The sequence below is a fragment of the Mandrillus leucophaeus genome, unplaced genomic scaffold, assembly GCF_000951045.1.
Source record: "Mandrillus leucophaeus isolate KB7577 unplaced genomic scaffold, Mleu.le_1.0 Scaffold1504, whole genome shotgun sequence".
NCBI lineage: Eukaryota > Metazoa > Chordata > Mammalia > Primates > Cercopithecidae > Mandrillus > Mandrillus leucophaeus.
Window position 1 is genome coordinate 247,604 of NW_012101482.1, and position 23,230 is coordinate 270,833.

Genomic DNA, 23,230 nt, shown 5'->3' on the forward strand with positions numbered 1-23,230 from the left:
GCATTTTAAGTCAGAATAGTTAGACTGATGAAAATAAATGCATTATTTTAAATTTGGGATTTCCTCAAATTTCTGGTTAATTCCGGAGGGTAAAAATGACAACATTGAGAGCTTACTATGGCTGGAAACTGTACCTGTATTATCTTCCTTAATCCTCACATCATTCCCATAAAGAACCTGCAGCACAGGCAAGTTAAAAAATTTACCAACATCACATACCGCAGAACCAGAATTTAAACTGAGAGTAAACATAACCTATTCTTTCTAACATATACCGAACCACTTTTTAGTGGTGGGATTTCTTGAAAAATTACTTAACCCCTTCGAGGTTCAGATTCTTCATCTTAGAATGGGACCAACACTAGGTTCTGTCTCAATGTGTTTTCATGAAGATAAATCAGACAGGCGATGTTAAGTAGTTAGCACAATAGATGGCAATGGGGTTTAGTAAATGTTAGATATTATTGGTTGTAAGATCAAACTTTAGATTTCTTCTTATAAGTACATAAGGCCCTTCATAGATTAATCTGTATTTACCTCAAGGGCAAGTAAGTTAATATCTGCCACATGAGTAGAGATCTTTCAAAACAATCAGATATTTCAAACAGTTCTGAGTGGACTGCAATATTTGGCTAATTAAGAAAACACACTGGCTTTTACAATGGATATGGATCCATCCAAGCACTCTTGCTTTAACACCTACCTCTGATTTCTGACCACTTTTGTAAAGTTCAGGCAGTTGCATGAGGGTCTCTGCAGACACGTCTTTCTCCAAAACACCGTAAATGACGGGAGGGGCAGATGTGAAGAGGAGGTTGAAGAAGATCAAAACCCAGTAATCAGTCATAGATGTTCCTGAAAATCCACAAAAGAACTGGTACCAGAAAAGGAGGTTCACATAGGCCTAGAGACACAAAGAAGGACATTCAGATCTTAGAATCAGTAATGGGTGCTATGATTACACATTCCAAATGCTGCCATTTTGAGCTTGGTGACCTCAGCCTCTCTGCAGTTTTCTTATATAAGAGAGGACCACAATTTACCTTGCAGCTTTTTTTGGTAAATATTTTATTAAAATGTGCACATGTATGTACACACACACACACACACACACACCCCTATGTGTGAAATGGTCATCACCTATTTTTTTTTTTTTTTGTCCCCCAAGCAAAGTTTCTTATATTTTTGCTAATTATATAAACAATACATTTCATTGTGGGAAACACATACATAAAACAAAAAACAAATATCTACAATTCCATCCCCGCTAGAGCACTATAAATATCTGTTTGTATCTTTCCAGATTTTTTTTTTTTTAAAGTAGACTTTATTTTATTTATTTATTTATTTATTTATTATTATTATACTTTAAGTTGTAGGGTACATGTGCATAACGTGCAGGTTTGTTACATATGTATACTTGTGCCATGTTGGTGTGCTGCACCCATCAACTCGTCATTTACATCAGGTATAACTCCCAATGCAATCCCTCCCCCCTCCCCCCTCCCCATGATAGGCCCCGGTGTGTGATGTTCCCCTTCCTGAGTCCAAGTGATCTCATTGTTCAGTTCCCACCTATAAGTGAGAACATGCGGTGTTTGGTTTTCTGTTCTTGTGATAGTTTGCTAAGAATGATGGTTTCCAGCTGCATCCATGTCCCTACAAAGGACACAAACTCATCCTTTTTTATGGCTGCATAGTATTCCATGGTGTATATGTGCCACATTTTCTTGATCCAATCTGTCACTGATGGACATTTGGGTTGATTCCAAGTCTTTGCTATTGTGAATAGTGCTGCAATAAACATATGTGGTGCTAGCTCTGTTCTAAGTGCTTTGTGAATAATTCATTTAATCATCATAACAACTTGGGAATTAGATTGTTGTTCCCATTTTACAGATCAGGAAACTGAGTGTAATTAACTGAATGTTTGTATCCTCCCAAAATGTATATGAAATCCTCTTGAAACAAAACTCCCTCTATCTAAGTCCAATGTCCTTTCCTGTGGTCTGCCCTGCTTGAGATCGCAGAGCACTATCCCCACTGTGACAATGTTATGAGGTGGTACCTTTGGGAGGTGATTAGGCCATGACATCGGAGGCCTCATGAATGGAATCAGTTTCTTTATAAAAGAGACCCCAGAGAGCTCTCATCATCTCATCTCTTTTTATGTAAGGATATAATGAGAAATCTACAATCTGGAAGAAAACCCGCACCAGAACCTGACCATTCTAGTACCCTCATCTGGATTTCCAGCCTCCAGAATGGTGGGGAAGAAATGTTGTTTACAAGCCACCTGTCTGTGGCACTTTGTTACAGCAGCCTGAACTAAGATACTGGGGCACAGAGAGACTAAGAAACTTGTCCAAAGCCATGTGGCTAGTAAGTAGCAGAACCAGTATTCAAATTGAAGGATTCAACACTAGATGAAGAGAGTCTAGCCCAGTGCCTGGCACAGACATGGAGTAGACACAGCACAAACGTCCATTTTCTTGCCTTCTGGGTTGATAAATACATAGTGGTGAAATGGAATGGTGCCAGCAGAGTGGTCAACCATCCCAGTTTTCTTGGGACTGAGGGATTTCCCAGGCTTTGGGATTCCCAGTGCTAAAACCGGAACACTCTCAGGGAAACCAGGATAGTTGGTGACCCTAGAGGCCAGGCACAGGGATTCTACGTGGTTTCCTGCAGTATTTTGTCTCAGACAAACTAAGTTCACTATAAAAAGCTCTGTGCTCTCAAGCAGGGCAGGCCACAGGAAAGGATACTGGACTTAGAGGGAGTTTTGTTTCAAGGCTGGGGGATACTTCCAGTTGATTCTTTGCCTTTAGGTCATTTCCCTAACCTCCCTGAATTATTATTTCCTGCTCTGTAAAATGAGAATTATACTACCTTAGGGCTTAGTATTAAGATCAAGTTAGAAAATGGTCATCATCAGCCGGATGCAGTGGCTTATGCCTGTAATCCCAGCACTCTGGGAGGCCAAGGCGGGCAGATCACTTGGAGACCATCCTGGCCAACATGGTGAAATCCTATCTCTACCAAAAAAAAAAAAAAAAAACCCAGATATTAGCTAAGTATGGTGTGGCATGCCTTTAGTCCCAGCTTCTCAGGAGGCTGAGGTTGGAGGATAGCTTGAACTCGGGAGGCAGAGGTTGCAGTGAGCTGAGATCATGCCACTGCACTCCACTCTGAGGGACAGAATGAGATCCTGTCTCAAAAATCAAACACACAAACAAGAAAGTAGTCATGATCTGTAAAATGTCTCATTAAAAAAAAATATTGTCATCATAGATACACTAGAACCTCAGGACAAGGGCCACAATCCCTAGAATAGATTTTCAATTTCCTGATCTCTTGACCTCGTGATCTACCCGCCTCAGCCTCCCAAAGTGCTGGGATCACAGGCGTGAACCAACGTACCTGGCCAGAATAGATTTTCTTAGTCTAGTGTCTACGGACATGGATCATGCCCAGTTTCTAAAAATGTATGGTTTGTGGTTTGGGACACTATTCTGGGGGAATGAATCCATAGTCTTCATTGGGACCTCAAAGGTTGTCCAACATCCAAGAACCATGGTCTCAGAAAGACAAGCTGCTCTAATGGCTTCTGGTCCAAGCCCTTTGCATAGCATATAAAATATGCATTGTTTAGCTAGGTAAATAACAGATATCAATTAAGTCTGGAGATTATCAGTATGAATGGCCACTCAAGGATTATGGAGCAGGAAGACCACCGAGGTCCTGATTCTCTCTACTAATGAACACTCCCTCTCTTCGAGAGTGTATAGCATCTCCTCCTAATACTAGTATTTCTTTACTGTTGGATTCAATCTGGAGTTAAAAGGAGGTGAGAAGGTGAATGGATATTGCCACAACTGGGGAGAAGATGAACAAATGCAAAGGTTTAAAATAAAAACTTGGGAGAGGGGCTCCTCTTTAAAAGCCATTGGCCACTAAGTTCTGGAATTGTAAATTACAAGCTGCAGTTTTCCCCAGAAGCACATACTCAGGCAGAGATTTCATACATTTCAAATATTTTCCTAAAGTATCTGAGTTTTACTAAACTTTGACTAACTGCACTAATTCTAATTAGTAAAGTCTTGAGCGATTCCTGAAAAGAGTCCTGCTGCAGGAAAAAAAATATTCCTACTGATGGACATACACACTCACGCGCACAGAGTTCTAAATTACACATTTGGGATCTCCTAAAAATGACTTTTTTCCCCCTGAAAATGGTATCTTAATAGATTGATATCAACCCATGTCTACTAACATACTACATACGGACTTTAAAAACTAAGAGTGAATTTGGCCTAAAATTCATGATATTTACATAATTACCCCTCTTAGAAGATACTTACATCTGATTACGTATGATTTTATAAAAAGAGGAAAATGAAATTTAAATAGTAGGCTGAAGATTAGAGGCCTGGATTTCTAATCAAATTCTGCCCTTTTAGGAATTAAATAATCAAAATATAATTCCTTTATCGTTAAATAACTACTGAGCACAAATACATTTTATAGGTTGGCTAGAGAATGCTTACATCTGTGAGCAACAGCCAGCTACATGCTAAGACATACTAGGTTTTCATCTGTATCTGTGTCTTTACTATAATACATGGGACATTAATATGGAAGAGCTGATATTTTTTGATATTTCCAGTAAAACGGATGCAAACCTTTTCATTCTCTACTGACAGATAGCGTTAAACATTTCATAATTCTTCTTGTCACAGCCTTTTTTATGGAAGGTTAAAAACTGGATTTTAAATGAAACAGACAGGACTTAATTTAAATGCACAGGGAGTAGAAAATGTTAGCAGATGGACAAGCCTGGCAATTTGCTGTCAGCAGCTGAAACATAGCACATTCCCAGCTTAGTTCTGATAAGACAGCAAGACTGGTCCTGGCTGTTCCCAATACATCAATAAGGAAAGTGAGTTTAGCATAGGACACTTCCTCTTCATTCCTGATGCAACAGGCTTGGAAGGCATGAAGGGAAAAGGCACAAATTCTCTGGGGTTACATACCACATTCTTATAGAAAAAATAGAGAATCATGTTGGAAAGCCGTGTATAACACCAGTGTCCATGGACAAGAAGGAGCTTGCTGAGATGTTTGAACTGAGAAACGGCAAAGTCACTGGCCATCACAGCCTGCAGATGCAATGGGGAGAGAATGCCATCCTGAATGATCAAACATGTTAGAACAGACACAGCACAATTCTTGGGAAACTCTAAGTCTCATATTCTACCTTCTTCTGACAGCATTTGTTCCATACATGAATGAAAATCATTTTTTGGATTACGAGCTTTTATCTGAATTTTGTGCCTAAAATACCATCCCCCCCACACACCCACATATACATACACACACGTGCACACAAATAGGACACTCCCACTTCCTTCCTTCTCCTCTCATACCCTCTTCTTTCCCTTTTTTTACTCCCTCACCTGCCTCAAGATCTTTAGGTCCTTCATTCAAATCCTTAGTAGCTTCTTCAGAGTCAGAATTTACGCAGCTATTGCAGGACTAAAATATATATTCCTATGATTTAGGTAAGCTCTATTTTTAACAGGTGAGTAATACAGCTAAAATTATCCAGGAAATGCCATAATACTCACCTAGTAAAAAAATCAGTGAATGGATAGGTAAACTTCCTGTCTCCCACTCCTCAGCTAGCCACATACAGCCTCACTCTGCCACAGAGAATTTACCGTGGAGAATGCTGCCTTTGGATGGGCAGGTCAAGGCCACAGAACTTGGGTGCACAATATCCACTCACCTGCATGCCTTCTTGACCCGAGACTCCTATTCCAATGTCTGCCACTTGTATCATGCTAACATCATTGGCACCATCACCTTCATGAGGCAGAAAAAAAGGAGAGAAACATATGAGGAGTAAAGAAAGGGTGTAAATGTTGCAAATCGATAGGGGCAGCTCAAGTGAACAAATAAATCCTTCAAAGTTCATCCCTTTCTCCAAGTTTCCTGGAAGTAAGTTAAACAGAAATGAAGTGTCATCCCACTGCCATCAGGAAGAATTCCAAACTCAACACTGCTTTAAACTGCTTCACGCTATGACACCCACCCAGACTGATCTTGTTTTTCATGTCACTCATACTACTTTCCATTCGCCAGATACACCCTTCTCCCTGTAGCCATGCACGTGATAACACTGTCCTTATCACCCGCAGCTCACTTTGCTGGATTTCAATTTTTCTTGCTCTCAGCTTAATAATTGTTATATATTATATATAATGTATGATATAAATTATAAGTATTATATATAATCCATATAAATATAATTATAATGTAATAAATTCTAATTATGTTATATATAATTATAAATCCAGGAGTTTTCGCTTCGGAAACATCTGGATCCATAAGCTTGAATAATTCATTTATTTGTTTATTCAACAAGATAACTGAACAAAATTCCACCCTAATCCTGAAACTTTACTGCAGCAATCTGAAAAGTGATGCTATCTTTTCACCCAAGTTGTTAATAGGATATGATGGAAACCCAGGAGTTTTAGTGGCTACATCACCACCCTGGGGGGAAAGTTACCTGAGACTGGAAGCAGTCCAAAGGGAAAACAGACATTGAAAGAGAGCGCTGATATGCCAAGTCTTCAGCTTAACACTGGAGTCTCTGAGATCTTAATCTCATACTACAATTCTCTTCAGTTATACTCATTCTTTGGTGTCAAGGCTTTAATATCCACTAGACTCTTTTTTTTTCTTTTCTTTCTTTTTTTTTGGGACAGAATCTTGCTCTGTCACCCAGGCTGGAATGCAGTGGCACAATCTCAGCTCACTGCAACCTCTGCCTCCCGGGTTCAAGTCATTCTTTGCCTCAGCCTCCCTAGTAGCTGGGACTACAGGCTCCCACCACCATGCCTGGCCAAGTTTCGTATTTGTAGTAGAGGTGGGGTTGCACCATGTTGGCCAGGCTGGTCTTGAACTCCTGAACTCAAGTGATCCACCCACCTCGGCTTCCCAAAGTGCTGGGATTACAGGCGTGAGCCACTGTATCCAGCCTGATATGCACTAGACTTCTGATTTTCATATTTACATCTCTAGCCAATTTCTTATTCCTAAATTCCAGACTTTTATTCTCGCTTCACACCAATATCACTGCTTAGACATTTAATGGCCTTTTCAAACTTCACATGAGTAAGACCCAATTCCCAATTTCCCCTGCCTCTATCTCAGTAAATGGCAACTCCGTTCTTTCTGTTCTTAGACATAACTTTGGCATTCCCTTTGACAACTCTTTCTCTCATATAACATATCCAATATGCCAGCAAATGTCACTGGGTCTTTTTTTAGACCGTGCCCATTATCTGACCACGTCCCAACCCTTCCTTTGCTCCCAGCTGTGCCCAAGCCACCATCATCTCTTGCTGAATTATCAAAACTGATTTCGTATGTCTCTGCAGTCCAACAATTACTCTGACAGAACAGCCAACATGATCATTTTAAATTTAAGGCAAATCATGTCCCACTTCTGCTGAAAATCCTTCAATGGCTCCCTAATTTTACAATGTCCTCTAAGACCCTGTGTGATCTGGCCCCCTGCCGCTTCTCTGACCTTTAATAACCTGCACAAAACTCCTCCCTTTGCTTAATCAGCTTTGTCCTCAAACACACCAAACATGGTTCCCCTCATGGCTTTCATTTTCGCTGCCTTCTCTTCCAGGAATGTTCTTCCCCGTGTCTCCCATGGCCCCTTTATGATTTCCTTCATGTCTCTGCTCCCAGTCAACCTTAGCAGTGAGACCTTCTTGGAAAATCGTGCTTAAAAGAGCAGCCCCAGCCTATCTCCAGTGCTCTACATCTCCTTAGTCCACTTTATTTTTTCAATAGTACTTATCACTATCTGATACCTTACAGATTTATGCTTTGTTTTACTGTATGCCTTCCTACTAGATGTAAGTTCCTTGTAAAAAGGTACTTTGTCAATTTTATATACTCTTGTATCTCCATTCCTTAGAAAAATGCCTGGTACAAAGAAGGCACTTGATAAATATTTGTGGAATGGATAAGTGAATTGTCATGTCCTTGAATTTAGCTTTCCTGAAGGTAGAACACATGAATTTTTCAGTTCTGTGATTCAGTTTATTACTCGGCTTAAGCTTGTTGATTTGGGGGTCTGACACTAAACTAAGAAGTCTGGACTATTTTATTGTTTACCATGTCACATCCCTACTACCTGGTTCACAGAAGGTGCTCAAATAGGTGATAGAGGAAGGTGCTCAAACAGGTGATGGGAAGGAGTGAATGTGGTAGAGAGAAAGGGAGGAGCAAAATGGAAGGAGTACTGGGAGAGGAAAGAGACAGAAGGATCGGTGTCTGGTGTGGTGTGAAAGGAAGAAGTGCAGGACTTGGATTCATCCTCACTCACCAATGGCGAGGGTCATCACCCGGAGATGGCTGCGGACCAATTTCACCACTTCACTTTTCTGCAGTGGTGTGGCTCGGCAGCAGACCACAGTTTGACACCAAGATGTCAGTTCCAGGAACTGCTTTTGTAGACTTTCTTGCAGAGCAAACTCCAGGGTCTTCCCAGTGATAATGAGTCCAGCTCGTAACCCGGAGTCCTGGGGGACAGGAGGCTGATGTAAATCTACACTTAATGACACTTGCTCTGGCGGGGCTTGAGTTTTCTTCTGAAGTTCTTTCAAAATTGTGCTCATCAGCATCCCACAGGCATCCTTGAAACAAGAGGCAAAGGTGGTTAGCCTCCAGGCTCCCTGGGTGCCAGAACCAGTTACATTTTTTAATTGTCATTTTTTAGCAATTGCTGAATCAAGAAAACCTCAAATAATGAATAACTGATTATTTTCAAAGATTTTACGAGTCTTCCACAGAGAGTTCTGTGTGTATGTGGGGATGAGTTAAAAGGAGGGGGAACATCTCACCCCCAACTGCATTTCTTATAAAGAAATAGCTGTGAAATTTCTTCATATGTGCAATCTGCCTTCTTGAACAGTGAATCCCAAGAGTCCTCTGGTGTCATTCTGCCAATTAGCAGCTGCTTGACCTTGGGCAAACTATGTACCTTCTCTAAACCTTAACTTTCTCATTAAAAATATGCAAATATTATTTCCATCATAATGTTGTTGTGAGGCTTAAGCAAAATAATACATGCAAAACTCCTAGTGTAAGGCGTGACACATGGCAGACATTTGAAATAGTAATTATTGTTTATATCTTCTTTTGGATTCAATGTATTCATTCACTCACTAAGTATTTAATGAGAAACTATATATTAGAAAACATTCCATGAGCTGGACCTACACCAACAAACATGAAAATTCCTGCCCTCATGGCGCTTGCATGCTGGCCAGGATGTTCTTGGTGGTACTTATCACATCTCGTTTGTATACATCCTCACTCCATACTAGTTAGGAAGTTCCTTAAAGGCAGTTATCACTTTTAATTTACTTTTGAAGCCTTCATGAGGCTTAAAAGAGGACCACATCAGGTGCTCAGTAAACATTCATTGAATGAATTCTACTCAAGAAGATGAACAATAAGCTTATCCAGAAATTCTTGTGTCAAGCGACCACTAAGATAGATTCCAAATCCAGGAGCAGTGAATTTAAGTTTAGTTTATACACTAAGTCTGAAATAGTTGATTTGTGAAAGAGCTGTCACTCAGAGCTTGTTCGCTGTGATTTTCAATGCTGTTTCATCAAGCATTTCTCAACCTACAACAAAATAAGAAAAGCAAGGAAGAAGTAGATATGGATATGTGTGTACGAAACACACAAAACTATAAACACTCTTGTGGAGTGTTCATAGGGCTCTATTTTAGGAATGAATTTGATCTCATACACCTCCAAAGCCCTTAAGGAAAAGTATACAGAGATGAATCAGATATGCTCATACAGCTCATTACATCATAGTAAAAATTATTTTTAAAATCCTTCCGGAGTTTGGTTAAATTAAAAAGGCACATTTAGAAAGTAACATGCCTCACAGTCATTGAAAACATTAACATCGGATTATGTGTAAGGTATTTGTAATTGAAAGAATACAGCTGCAATACCATACAACAATATAAATATGGTCTTTGTGACATCAATATGCTTCCAGTATACAGAATACAGTCTGTGTGGATATTCAAAATATAATTTTAAATTGTAGTTTTATGATTATAAATTGATTATAAAGGTTTTTGTACTCTTCTATTTATTTGAGTATGTGTTTAGGTTTTACGAATTAACTATTTTTTCATTATAAAAATAACAGAAGTACATACACACACACAGCTAATCTTCATTATCTGTGGAGTCCACATTTGTCATTTCGCCTGTGTGATAAAATTTATCTGTAATTTCACAATACTTGAGGTGCTTTTGTGGTCACATGTCACAGAGTGACATTTGAGTGTCACATGCAAAGAGTGACATTTAAGTCACGTGATATGCCCATTCCCAGCTGAAGCTGAACACCATGATGCCTTCTTTTGCCACTTCTCAAACTGTAGCAAAGTCTTCTTTTCATGGGCTATTTAGTGGCATATTTTTTGCATCTTTCTACTTTTTGTCAGTGATTTTGCTGTTTAAAATGATTTCCAATCGTGGTGCTGCAGTGTTCCCAAGTAAAAAGGGCTGTGATGTGTCTTATCGGGGGAACTTACCCATGTTAGATAAGCTTTGTTTGGGTATACGTTACAGTGTTGTTGGCAATGCATTTAACGTTAATGAATCATTAATATGCATATGAAATAAGGTACATTTCAGAAGAAACAAGGTCACATATTGATTGTTGACAGTATATTGTAATTAGAGTAAGCTAACTTTGTATCTCCTCTAAAAGCAGTGGTCAGTGTTTACTAATTCAGAGCTCGAGGCAACCATAGCTCTACAAATAAGGAGAATCAACTGTATATATGTAATATGTGATATATAATTAGAAAATATACTGAAATAAGAATCAGAAAATTTAAAGTTTAGTAATCAGATGTACTTAGAGAAATCACAAGCATTTGGAGTCTCAAGTTATAAAACAGATAATTTATTTTATACGTCTATTTGTTGTAATTGTCAAATGAGATCAGGTATGGAAAGCCTTTTAGCAGATTCTAATATAAATTATGAAGATAGAAAGTTACCAATCTGAGGAGAAAAGTTTAAATGAAATTACAAAAATAAAACTGAAAAAATTAAATGACCAATCCTGAAAGGCCTTTGTATATTCCAATGCAGTAACTAGTTACAAACAGGATATGACTATATTAAAACAAACGAAGAAAAAAACTTCTATGAGAGTAAAAGGTAATTTATAACTGGCAACATTTATAATCTAATGTGTAAATTGAAGAACAACATTGATGGAAATTTGTAAAGATGACACGACAAAAGTGACTTCAGACATTTTACTGGCTGCCATGTTGCCTATCTAGAATGTTATAGGAGCAATTCCTTCACTGTGACACACTGGGCTCCATGATCTTCCAGTCCTTTTAAACTCTTAGTGATTCCTGAGGGACTAGGAGTGTGAGGGGGAAAGAAAGGAGTTAAATACTACTGACTGAGCCCATACTATGTGCCTGGCTTTTTATCTTGAGTCGTGATTAAACTAAATTAATTATGTTTGTTGTAGTCTATTTAGTTATTTGGAAAATTCCCACGCGGAATAGCTATCGATAGCAAAAAAGTTATAGATACTCAGTAAATACTTCTTGAATTGATAGTTTTAAATGCCTTTAAACATAAGAAAAATTGTGTATTTATAAATAATTTTTTATTTATATAAATTTAAGGATACAAGTGTAATTTTTTACATGGATATATTGCATTATAAATGAATTTCACAGTCCTAAAGATTTTACTATTCACAACAATCTCTATTTTTATTTTTTAATGCTTACTGAACCTCTCTCATCTCATAGGCACCGCATTAAACAATTTATATTTTTTCATTTAATGCTCACAAAAACCCTATTAAATAGTCATTACTCTCCCATTACAAGTAAAGAAAAAGCAGCATAGGAGGGTAACTCCCCAAGGCCAAATACTCGGTCAGCAGCAGGGCAAGCATTTGATCGCTAGTCTTACCAGCCACCTAGGCTACATTCTTTTTGGTGACTGAAATGACTAAGCATCTTCTATGGTTCTGCCCCCTGCAGCTACTGGGAGTTGGCTGCTGGTTGTGGTTATGGGTCACTGGGCCACCGTAAAGAAGAACCCACTCTATTTTTCCCTTTTCTCAAAATGTACCATTTAGCTGGGTGCTGGTTGAGGCCTGACTATAAAAACATGCTAACCAGGCTGGGCGCGGTGGCTCACGCCTGTAATCCCAGCACTTTGGGAGGCTAAGGCAGGCGGATCGCGAGGTCAGGAGATCGAGACCACCCTGACTAAAACGGTGAAACCTCGTTTCTACTAAAAATACAGAAAAAATTAGCCGGGCATGGCGTTGGGAGCCTGTAATCCCAGTTACTCCGGAAGCTGAGGCAGGAGAATGGCGTGAACCCGGGGGGTGGAGCTTGCAGTGAGCCGAGATCACACTACCGCACTCCAGCCTGGGCAACAGAGCAAGACTCCATCTCAAAAACGAACAAACAAACAAACAAACAAAAACATGCTAACCAATCATGGCAGCCTTAGGCAGGCAAAGCTCAAGAAGTGATCTTGAAGAAAAGTTCCACAAGATTTCAAAGAAGGCAGACTGCAGTGATGGGATTGATATCACTGATTAAGTCTGACTACTGAAGAAGAATGGGAGGAAGTTTTTCAAGAAAAAATAAACAATGTGCACAAATCTTGGAGGGTATCACTATACTGGAAGGCTTCTGAGAAAAATAAAACCCTCATTTATCTGATCAAACATTGGCGTTACAGATTAGCGGAAGGCAAAAATAGAAAAAACTGGTCTGAGTCTAAGCCTCTTATATTCCTTCTTCTTTAAAAAATGACATTTTCCTTTTCCCTTAAACAGTTATTCAAACTTACGATATTCTCGGGAGCACTATCTAGGAATTACAAGAAGGCATGAATTCCCTAAGAGTCTATTTTTAGAATTGCCATAAAAATATTTAATAATTTATTCACCTGATTTCAATAGACACTATCACTTTTTCTCATCTTGAAAGGGAGGTAGATTCCTGTCTCAGGACTTGATATATTTTCTCAGTTTGGGCTAAGGCCTGTCAGATCCCTGGTAATCCAGTGTGGATGGGGGGAAAGCAAATAAAAAAATAAAACAAAACTTTCTCCTAACGACTTTATTCAGCAATGATTCCTCTGAATCATTATAATTTTCCACTAAGCCTTTAGAAGAACTATGACGCCCTTCCAAGCACAAGGTAGGTTTCTGGATAGAAAAAATTATCAAGAAGCTAATGGTTGCTGGCCGGGCACAGTGGCTCACCCCATAATCTCAGAACTTTGGGAGGCCAAAGCAGGCAGATCACTTGAGGTCAAGAGTTCAAGACCAGCCTGGCCAACATGGTGAAACTCCATCTCTACTAAAAATACAAATACAAATACAGGTGTGGTGGCAGATGCCTGTAATCCCAGCTACTTGAGAGGCTGAAGCAGAATTGCTTGAACCTGGGAGGCAGAGGTTGCAGTGAGCCAAGATAACACACCACTGCACTCCAGCCTGGGTGACAGAGAAAGACTACGTCTCAAAAACAAACAAACAAACAAACAAACAAACAAACAAAAGCTAATGGTTGCTGTTTTGTTTTGTTTTTATCCTTGCATACATCAAATCTCAGATGTTCCAATGGCTTTGAAAATATAGAAGAACTGGTTTAATCTCAATATACGCACTTTACTTTGGGTATTGAGGATAAAAAGCTTGTCATCTGGCTCTAGTAGTTTGCATGCATAAGCTATGTTGACAGCTGTCTCCTGCTTGTCCCCTGTCAGCATCCAAATCTTGATACCCGCTTTGTGAAGAGCTTCTATAGATTCAGGGACTCCCTCCTGCAGACGGTCTTCAATGCCAGTAGCACCTAAAAAATAACCAAAGTAAAATAGGACTTGTAAGAAACCAAAGCCAGCTGAAGCTCAGCTAGTCTACAGTTGAATCATATCTGTTAGCCAGCTCAACCCTAAACTATATAAACTGCCCAGCTGCCTCTGGAGAGTCAAAGGAGGTTTGGCAACCCAGACCAAAATTATATGCAATGTAATATTTTGGGAAGGAAGCCTCAGGGATCAATGAATTTATCAAACTTACTTGTTCTCCTTTTGGCTAGTTTTCTTATCTGTAAATTGAAGGTGTTTGAGTCAATTGTTTATGCAACCTTACACTACAATTTTATAATTCTATGATATTCCCAAGGATAAGGGCGGGATTTTATTTATTTTTATTTTTATAGATTTAGGGGGTACAAATGCAGTTTTGTTACACTGAAATACTGTTTAGGGGTGAAATCTGGGTTCTCAGTGTAATCACAATGCCAATAGTGTAAATTGTACCTGTTAGGTAATTTCTCATCCCTTGCCCCCTGAGCTATCCTTCCACTTTTCTGAGTCTCCAATGTCTACTATTTCATTCTCCATGTCCATGTGTACACATTATTTAGCTCTTACTTATAAGCGAGAACATGTGGTACTTGACTTTCTGTTTCTGGGTTATTTCACTTAAGATAATGGCATCCAGTTTCATCCATGTTGCTGCAAAAGACACAATTTCATTCTATTTTATGACTGAGTAGGATTCCATTGTGTATATATATGTGTGTGTGTGTGTAGATATATATATATATCACATTTTTCTTTAATCATTTGTTGATGGACACTTAGATTGATTCTATGACTTTGCTATCGTGAACAGTGCTGTGATAAACCTATGATTGCAAGTACTTTTTTGATATAATGATTTCTTTTCTTTTGGGTAGATACCCAGTAGTGGGATTACTGGATTGAAGGGTAATTCCATTTTCAGTTCTTTGAGAATCTCCATACTGTTTTCCATAGAATTTGTACTAATTTACATTCCTACCAGCAGTATATAAGCGTTCCTTTTTCTCTGCATCCTTGCCAACATCTGTTGTTTTCTGACATTTTAATAGCCATTCTGACTGGTGTAAGATGGTATCTCACTGTGGTTTGAATTTGCATTTGTCTGCACCTGATAACTAGTGATGTTGGGCATTTTTTCATGTTTGTGGCCACTTGTATGTCTTCTTTAGAAAAATATCTGTTCATGTCCTTTAAAGGGCAGGCTTTTAAAGAATGCTCTTGCCAGTAAGATGCAATGTCTATTTGCAATGTTCTTTCATGGGTCTACAGTTTCCTTTTCTGAAACAACTGGGGCCATATGTGTTTTGGAATTCAAACATTTTTCAGATATTAAAAAAGTAATATGGTGCATATACCATATTCTATAATACTCGGTAATCAAGCATATTAATATTTCTGCAGGAAAACTGACAAATGTTCACACAAATTAGGATAATAAAGAACTATAAATAGTCTTATATCAAATCAGGCATGATTCTTCTGCCAAATGAGTTTTGGCACTAAACCCATGGAGCATTTTTGATTTTGGAATCGCAGATGAGGAAATGTGGACCTATACTACTTACACTGTCACAGAGAAATCACTTAGTGTAGGTATCATTGCTCTATTTGCTAGATACTAAGTTAGGTCAATGCTTTCCTCCTAAATAGAGGAATGGAGCTCAGAAGCTGGTATCTTGGTATATCAGAGCTTATATTAGAATCTAGGTCTCCAGACTCTTAGACAGTGGTTCTCAAACTTGACCGCCTTTAGCATCACTTTAGGGAGCTATAAAAAATTCCAATGCCCAAGCCACACAACAGATCACTTGAATCAGAATCTCAGGGGATAGGATGCAGGCATCAATATTTTTTTAAAGCACTTCAGATAATTCTAAGATTCAGTTTAATCCAAGACAAGAGGGATCAGTTGTGCAATTTTAGTTGAAATCAAGAAGAGAAGAAAAATAAATTTCCTTAGTCCAGTAGCAGATGCAGGATAAAAAGTTTGGAGCCAGGCAGACATGAGTTCCATGTTTGGTTAATGAGTAATGTCAGCCACTGGCATATGACCTTGAACAAGTCATTGAACTATTCTGTGCCCCACATTTCCTCTACATAAGATGGAGATTTGTTGTGAGAATTCAACAAAAAGATAACACATATTAAGCACCTTATCCAATGCCTGACAAGAAACTCTATTCTGATATTTATCTTGATTTGAACCAAGATATTTATTGGAACATTTACTTGACTTTGTAGTCTATGTTAAGTGTTGGGTTTTACATGATCTTCTTGGGGTGACCATCCTGACCCTATCACAAGTGAAGTCTAGTTCACTGCAGTGGACAACAGAATAGAATGGATTGGAAGTTGGATAGAGATCAGATTGGACAGGGTAGGCAGATCTATATATGTTTATTAAATCACAGTGGAAGAAAAGGCACTGGTGAATAACCCTTATTCAGAGATATCCAGTGTTTTTCAAAATTCTCCATTCAGGCAATACAATGTAATTCACCTACCAAGTAATGTAAGTTTGTTCTCCAACCTCATGGCAGATTCAAGTAGTAATTCTTCCCTGTTGTCAATGCTGGTTTCAGCTAAAAAATGATTCCTCAGCCACTCTGCATATTCAGTGTCACTCATGACCTATGGGAAAAATTAAAAGAGAGGTATGAAGCAAGCCATATGATCTTGTGGAAATACCAGGACTGACCTCTGGCAAAATATCAAACCATCAACTTGTTTTACATATTCCTCCCTCTGGGCACAGCCACGTCAGATCCATATCCTCACATCACCTGGACACTAGCTTCCCAAACTCTGTGGTCAGACTAGTGCAACAATGATGACGGATGAACCCTTTAATTCAGTATTTCTGGAAATTCTAGGCACCATATATGATGACAGTGGATTAATGTCTTTAATGAAATCAGAAAGTATGCAATTGGGAGTGGTCTCCAATTGACAGTTAAATCCAGTTTGATTCTAATGGTGCAGTTGAGAAAATGGTATCAGGACTGTTTAGTTCGAAGGATTCTGTTACCAGCAGCACCTTTCATATCTTTTGATGGTTTTTTTTTTTTTTTTTTTTTTTTTGACCCTAAAGAAACATCTTTTTTTTTTTTTTTTTTTTTTTTTTGGAAACAGAGTCTCATTCTGGCCCAGGCTGCAGTGCAGTGGCATGATCTCGGCTCACTACAAGCTCTGCCTCCCGGGTTCACGCCATTCTCCTTTGATGGTTATTTTATGTGGTTAATGAATGGTAAACAGAGAAGGGTCCTATGGGTGAAACAAGTCTTATTTCAAACAAAAATTAAATGAAATTCCTGGAGAAGTGATCAATGATACATTTTCCTTTGTCTTTAGGTTGCCATAGGAGGAGAAATCTACATTTCAGTTTTTATAAAGCAGAGTGGGGTAAAGGGGGTGAGGCAATTCCTTTCTCTGTCTACTCATTCTTGCCCACGGGTCATTCGATTTGAGAGAATCTGGCACTTGCTGGGCTATATTTTAATCAATGGCAGGATCATTCAATTGAAAAGGCAGAGTTGGTTTGATCATGAACTCTCCATTCTTCCTTTAACTGTGTGTGGGGAAGGCTTTTGATTTTGTTTTTGTTTTTGTTTTGAGATGGAGTTTCGCTCTGTTGTCCAGGCTGGAGTGCAGTGGCACAATCTCAGCTTACTGCAACCTCCGCCTCCCAAGTTCAAGCAATTCTCCTGTCTCAGCCTCCCGAGTAGCTGGGATTACAGGCATGCACCACCAGACCCGGCTAATTTTTGTATTTTAAGTAGAGACGGGGTTTCACCATGTTAGCCAAGCTGGTCTCAAACTCCTGACCTCAGGTGATCCACCTGCCTCGGCCTCCTGATTACAGGCGTGAGCTACTGTGCCCAGCCATCAGGCTTTTGATTCCTCATGCAGCTGGTTGACTGAGTTCCTTGGGGTCTACAACAGATCCCACTTTCCCTAATGCAGCTCCCATGAACTAAAACTTGGGTAAGAAATGAAAAGTTCTGGTAAGAACATCCCTCAAATAATTTATTGGAGCTCCATCTTCTTTCTTACTAAACTTTGGTTTAGAAAGGATATGCTATGTACCAAAATCATTCTCAATAAAGAATAATCAATACTGAGATAATATCTAGGATATTTACCTGAATTTACATATAAAGACTTACGGGCACATAAGAAAAGAGTATTAAGAACTTATAATGAAAAAGTTAAGGCTGATCTGTGGCCTCATTCTTTCCAAAGCAGATTTAATGCTGTAAGACAGAGTGGTCAACATTTTCAAAGTCCTGAGGGAAAGAAAGTAAGATCCAGAGATTTTTGTTCCCAGTCAAACAACTGTTTACATATAAAAGCACTCACAGACATATTGAAACATGCAAGAACTTAGAGAATATAACCTTTAGGCATCCTTCTAGCAAAATACTTTGAACAAACTTCAACCAACCAATATACAGAATAGAGAAGGTAAAAAGAGAGCCAGTGTCCAGGGACTTCCCCAGTGCCTGGATTAGGGTTTACTACATGCTGGTTTTCAGTCAATGATAGTTAAACAAGGAAAAAACAAAAAAGATGGAGTGCACTAAGCAGTCTCACCTTCTTTGCTATACATAAAGTACGAAGGCCTTGTTTGGCATAGTCATCCAAGTGCTTCTGGGTTTTCTCCCTTATTATCATCTGCTGTTTTTCCGCACTTGCTCCATCTGAAATAATGGACAAGACGCTTGAGTTCCTACCTGTCTGCCAAATTACAGAAATACTTTTTAAAACAATAATAGTTTAATCCACACTAAACAAACACATAAAAAAGCCTTCTGGTTTTGAATCCCATATGGGTATCTATAAAAGGGACCACTCAGAATAAATCTTTCCCTCGTTTCTTTCCCCTTGGGCAGAGGAAAGTACACGAACTTGATACAAACACTGTTCCCAAATCATCAATAACAACAGTAGCATAACTATAATGCTGCTAGCTGACATTTATTGGGCACTTTCCATTTGCTAGGCACTTGGCCAAAGGCTCTTCAAATACACTGCATGTAGTATGTCATTAAACCTTTCAGGAACCTATAAAGGAGGTACTATAAGACCCATTGAGTTGAAGACTTAGGCACAGAATAGTTAGCTAACTTTATCAAGACCCCACTAATGATGGAGTTCACATTTGAACTCAGATCTGGGTAGCCCCAAAACTTACTTGCTTTCCCATCAAATCCTAGGCAGCTTCCTCCTACTTCACCAAATGCGATTAGTCCCCAAATATCTATTTCTTCGCCTTTATAAAGTCATCGAGTGTGGTCTTTTAATCTCCGAGCTTTTCAAATTACTACTATCTCATTTTTGCATAAGCTTACCTGGGGAAGCCACTGACAGTAACTCCATGATCACAGAATCGGCGCCCTTTGTATACACCACAACTTGATTGGAAAGGGGGTGCCGGACCACAACAGACATTCTTTTTCTTACTGAGTCAAAGGGCAGGATGTGTAGGAGTTGAAATGTTAATGGTCCCAAAGCAGCAAAGTCCACCATGACCTGCTCTGGTGTCCGAGACTGTAAAGTGCACTGGTAAGCCCTGGCAGCATACACTAAGGCCGCTTCGTCTGGGCTCTCAGCCTCATAACACAGGTTGCAGGCCATTGGCTGTCCAGGGAGGGACTCTGCCTTGCCATTCAGAAGGCCTGCATCACTGTGTTGTTTCTCTGTTTCTGTGCAGCAAGCTGAGCTACTGGAGCACTGGGGGCTCTCACACACCTGGGAGACCTCTTCCTCCACAGGTGAAGCCGGTTTTATTCGACTAAAGAGAGGGAGTCTGCTCACAAAGGCGTTTGGAACTCCGGAAGATGGCTCTTTCCCACTGTTAAGCGATGGTGAACTTGATCTTCGGACAGACAATCTCTGGAAAAGACTTTTAATCTCTTCCAAAGACTTAATGGGCAACCCCCCCAGTGAAGGGTGCCTGATCTATGAAAGACAATTTAGGAAGGTCTCAATACAGTCAAAAGCAGTTTATAACAACTTTGAAGGCAAACTGGACATAAATTAGATATAAAAAGAGTTACCACTCTCTTAAATGGCTAGCATCCCATTCCTTACTTACAACTGCCATGGAAAATATTAATACAAATAAAACTTTGTTTTTAAATAAATATTTAGATAATTTGATTTTTATTAATATTTTTAATATTTATGTAATACTTTGCTGATATTTTAATAATATTAAAATGAATGACATACATTTCTACAACCATTTAGAAAGAAATTTGACAACTGATAATAAAACACATAAAATGTTAATATTGCTAGCAGTGGGCATCCTTCAGCAATTTTTTTCTAAAGAAATAACTTGAAATACAGGAATTCCATGATCTTAATTGTGTGCATCCTAACCATAACAATCTTAAAACTATAAGCAAATTAAGTATTCAGTAACAGCAAAATTGACACATCTTGAAATGTTATATAATATTTAAAAATAAAGCTTATAAAGTCTATAGGGGAATACCAAAAAAGTTATGAGACTAGTGTAAAAAAAGTAACAAGTAATAATACACATAACAAAAACACCAGAAGAAAGCAAATCAAAAGATTAACAAAATGTATTTTTCTCTTTTATTTTCTAGATTCTGCAAAAGTTTGTTACTTTGACTTTTCTTTTAAATGGACCAGTAAGCAAAGTAGCTTCATCAAGAAGAGTTATCAATATCATAATGTGGATTTGAATTTCTATTTTCATAGAACTTTTTCTTATTTGTACACCCTGGTTTCTCTTAAATCTTAACTTTTATCAGTGATTAAACTGAGAAATTCACATGAATTATGGAAGGCCAATTAACTGGATGGAAAAATTTTCTCATTCAGAAATGCTCAATAAATTAAAAAGTTTTCCCCTAAAAATAACTAATTTTATAATAATTTGAAGGTCTTATGCTGGTTGACTTTCAAACTTATCAGCAACTCAAAAATGAAGAGTAAAACCCAATCACAGATGAGGTTTCTGTATCTCACATGAATGCTGATTAGCTACTTATTCACTGCCTTTCTATCACTACTTTGAAATACCATGAGGCTTAGACTCTTATATGCTTCACAGATTTTCTTTCAAGCAGTAGAATATTATATTCTTTAAGAATAAGGCAATCATATTTCTTAAAAGGAAAACATCAAAAGATACTTACTTTGAAAACAGATTTACTAGAAAAATTATGTGGGGGGAAAAGAACAGCCTTTATTCTGTAACTGCATAATCATTTTTTCAAAGAGCAACTTCCTAGGCAAAACCTTGTAAAAATACAGTTCCTGATGAAGCTCAACTTGATTGGAAGGAAATTATTTTTATGTTAAAGTTGACCACCTCAGAAGCTGCCAAAAGAAAATGATCTGATGGAAAATTAAATCGAATTGGGTTGTGCTGCAAATTGAATTTTAAGTGAGTAAAAGGTGAGATAGTTATACACAAGGAGGCTAGCACAGCAAGTGGTGAATCACCAGCCCATTAAACAAGTTTTCCTCCTCACTGAAAATGAATTTACCATGAATTCTAAGCTACAAATATACTTTAAAAATCTAGGGTTTTTTTGGCCAGGTGTGGTGGCTCATGCCTGTAATCCTAGCACTTTGTGAGGCTGATGTGGGAGGATTGCTTGAGCTCAGAAGTTCAAGACAAGCCTGGAAAACATAGCGAGATTCCATCTCCACAAAAATTTTAAAAAATAGCTGGGCATGGTGGCAAACACTTGTGGTCCCAGCTACTCAGAAGGCTGAGGCAGTAGGATTGCTTGAGCTCAGGAGGTCAAAGCTGCAGTAAGCTGTGATTGTACCATGCAGCTTCAGGCTGGGTGACAGAGTTGAGACCCTGTCTCAGAAAAAAACAAAAAAGGCCAGGAGCAGTGGCTCACGCCTCTAATCCCAGCACTCTGGGAGGCTGAGACAGGCGGATCACCTGAGGTCAGGAATTTGAGACCAGCCTGGCCAACATGGTGAAACCCTGTCTCTACTAAAACTACAAAAATTAGCCAGGCGTGGTTGTGGGTGCCTATAATCCAGCTACTCAGGAGGCTGAGGCAGGAGAATTGCTTGAACCTGAGAGGCGGAGGTTGCAGTGAACTGAGATCATGCCTCTGCACTCCAGCCTGGGAGACAGGATAAGACTCTGTCTCAAAAGAAAAAAAAAATCATTAAACATGATATTGAATCCAATACTGTATATTTTGCTTGATACAGTGTATATGATATTGGAGGTCTCAGAAGTCTCAAAGAAAGCTTCAATTTGGCAAATAAACTAAAGCAAAATGAACTGTTCTCATCACTACCCTCTTAGAGGCAAATAATATAGTAGCACTGAGCTGTATTTCCTAGGTTCAAATCCCACCTCCCCCACAAATCTGTATTGTGACCCTGGGTAAATTACTTAGCCTCATCTGTAAAATGGAGTATAGTAGGGTAATAGCATCTAACTCATAAGATTGTTAGGAGGATTAAACTTGTTAATACCAATAAATCACTTAGACCAGTGGACCTCAACCATTTTGGCACCAGGGACCAGTTTTGTGAAGACAATTTTCCACGGACAGGTTGGGTAGGACCTCAGATCATCAGGTATTAGATTCTCTGGATATTAGGATTCTCATATGGAGGACACAACCTAGATCCCTCGCATATGCAGTTAATAATAGGGTTCGCATTCCTATGATAATCTAAAGCTGCCCCTGATCTGACAGGAGGTGGAGCTCAGGCAGTAATGCTCACTAGTTCTCTCCTCCCCTCCTGCTGTGCAGACTGGTTCCTAACAGGCCACAGACTGTCACCGGTCTGTGACCAGGGGGGTTGGGGGCCCATGACATAAACCATGGTAAGTGCAGAGCACAGAAGAAATGCTGAATCAGTGTTATATAGCTGCTATTATTTATCATTTTTATCCATATATCAAGCTCAGTACAGATACATTTAAACCCAAAATTCTCTTCCAGAAAGTGACGCTTGTTTGCATTAGAGAACTTACTTACCTTTTGTCTGCGTTGGTTAGGAGCAGAAACCACTACTGTGTTGCAAATTGCCAATGCAATGAAGAAGTCGATGATGTACAAAGTTTCCAGTAGTGGATTTTGGATGGTCTCATCTAGTGGCATAAAGAGCCGAGGTGTAATCTGACTAAATTTGTCTAAAAGCCTGGTGTCTGGTACCACATCTGTTTCCTGAAAATCCAGTAAGACAGTGTGTTGTTATAAGAA

At 38.9% G+C, this 23,230-nt stretch overlaps 1 protein-coding gene across 1 annotated transcript in view; it reads right to left on the reverse strand.

Moving 5' to 3' along the window:
• The window catches only part of ATP10D (ATPase, class V, type 10D), a 109,264-nt gene that overhangs the window by 15,164 nt on the left and 70,870 nt on the right, over positions 1-23,230 (reverse strand). The window contains exons 11-19 of the mRNA XM_011975033.1: positions 23,006-23,194; positions 19,355-19,964; positions 18,597-18,703; positions 16,508-16,634; positions 13,803-13,987; positions 8,417-8,726; positions 5,792-5,868; positions 5,037-5,162; positions 704-904 (exon numbers count right to left, since the gene is read on the reverse strand). Of these exons, the coding sequence (XP_011830423.1) occupies positions 704-904; positions 5,037-5,162; positions 5,792-5,868; positions 8,417-8,726; positions 13,803-13,987; positions 16,508-16,634; positions 18,597-18,703; positions 19,355-19,964; positions 23,006-23,194 (1,932 nt within the window). The remainder of the gene's footprint in view (positions 1-703; positions 905-5,036; positions 5,163-5,791; positions 5,869-8,416; positions 8,727-13,802; positions 13,988-16,507; positions 16,635-18,596; positions 18,704-19,354; positions 19,965-23,005; positions 23,195-23,230) is intronic.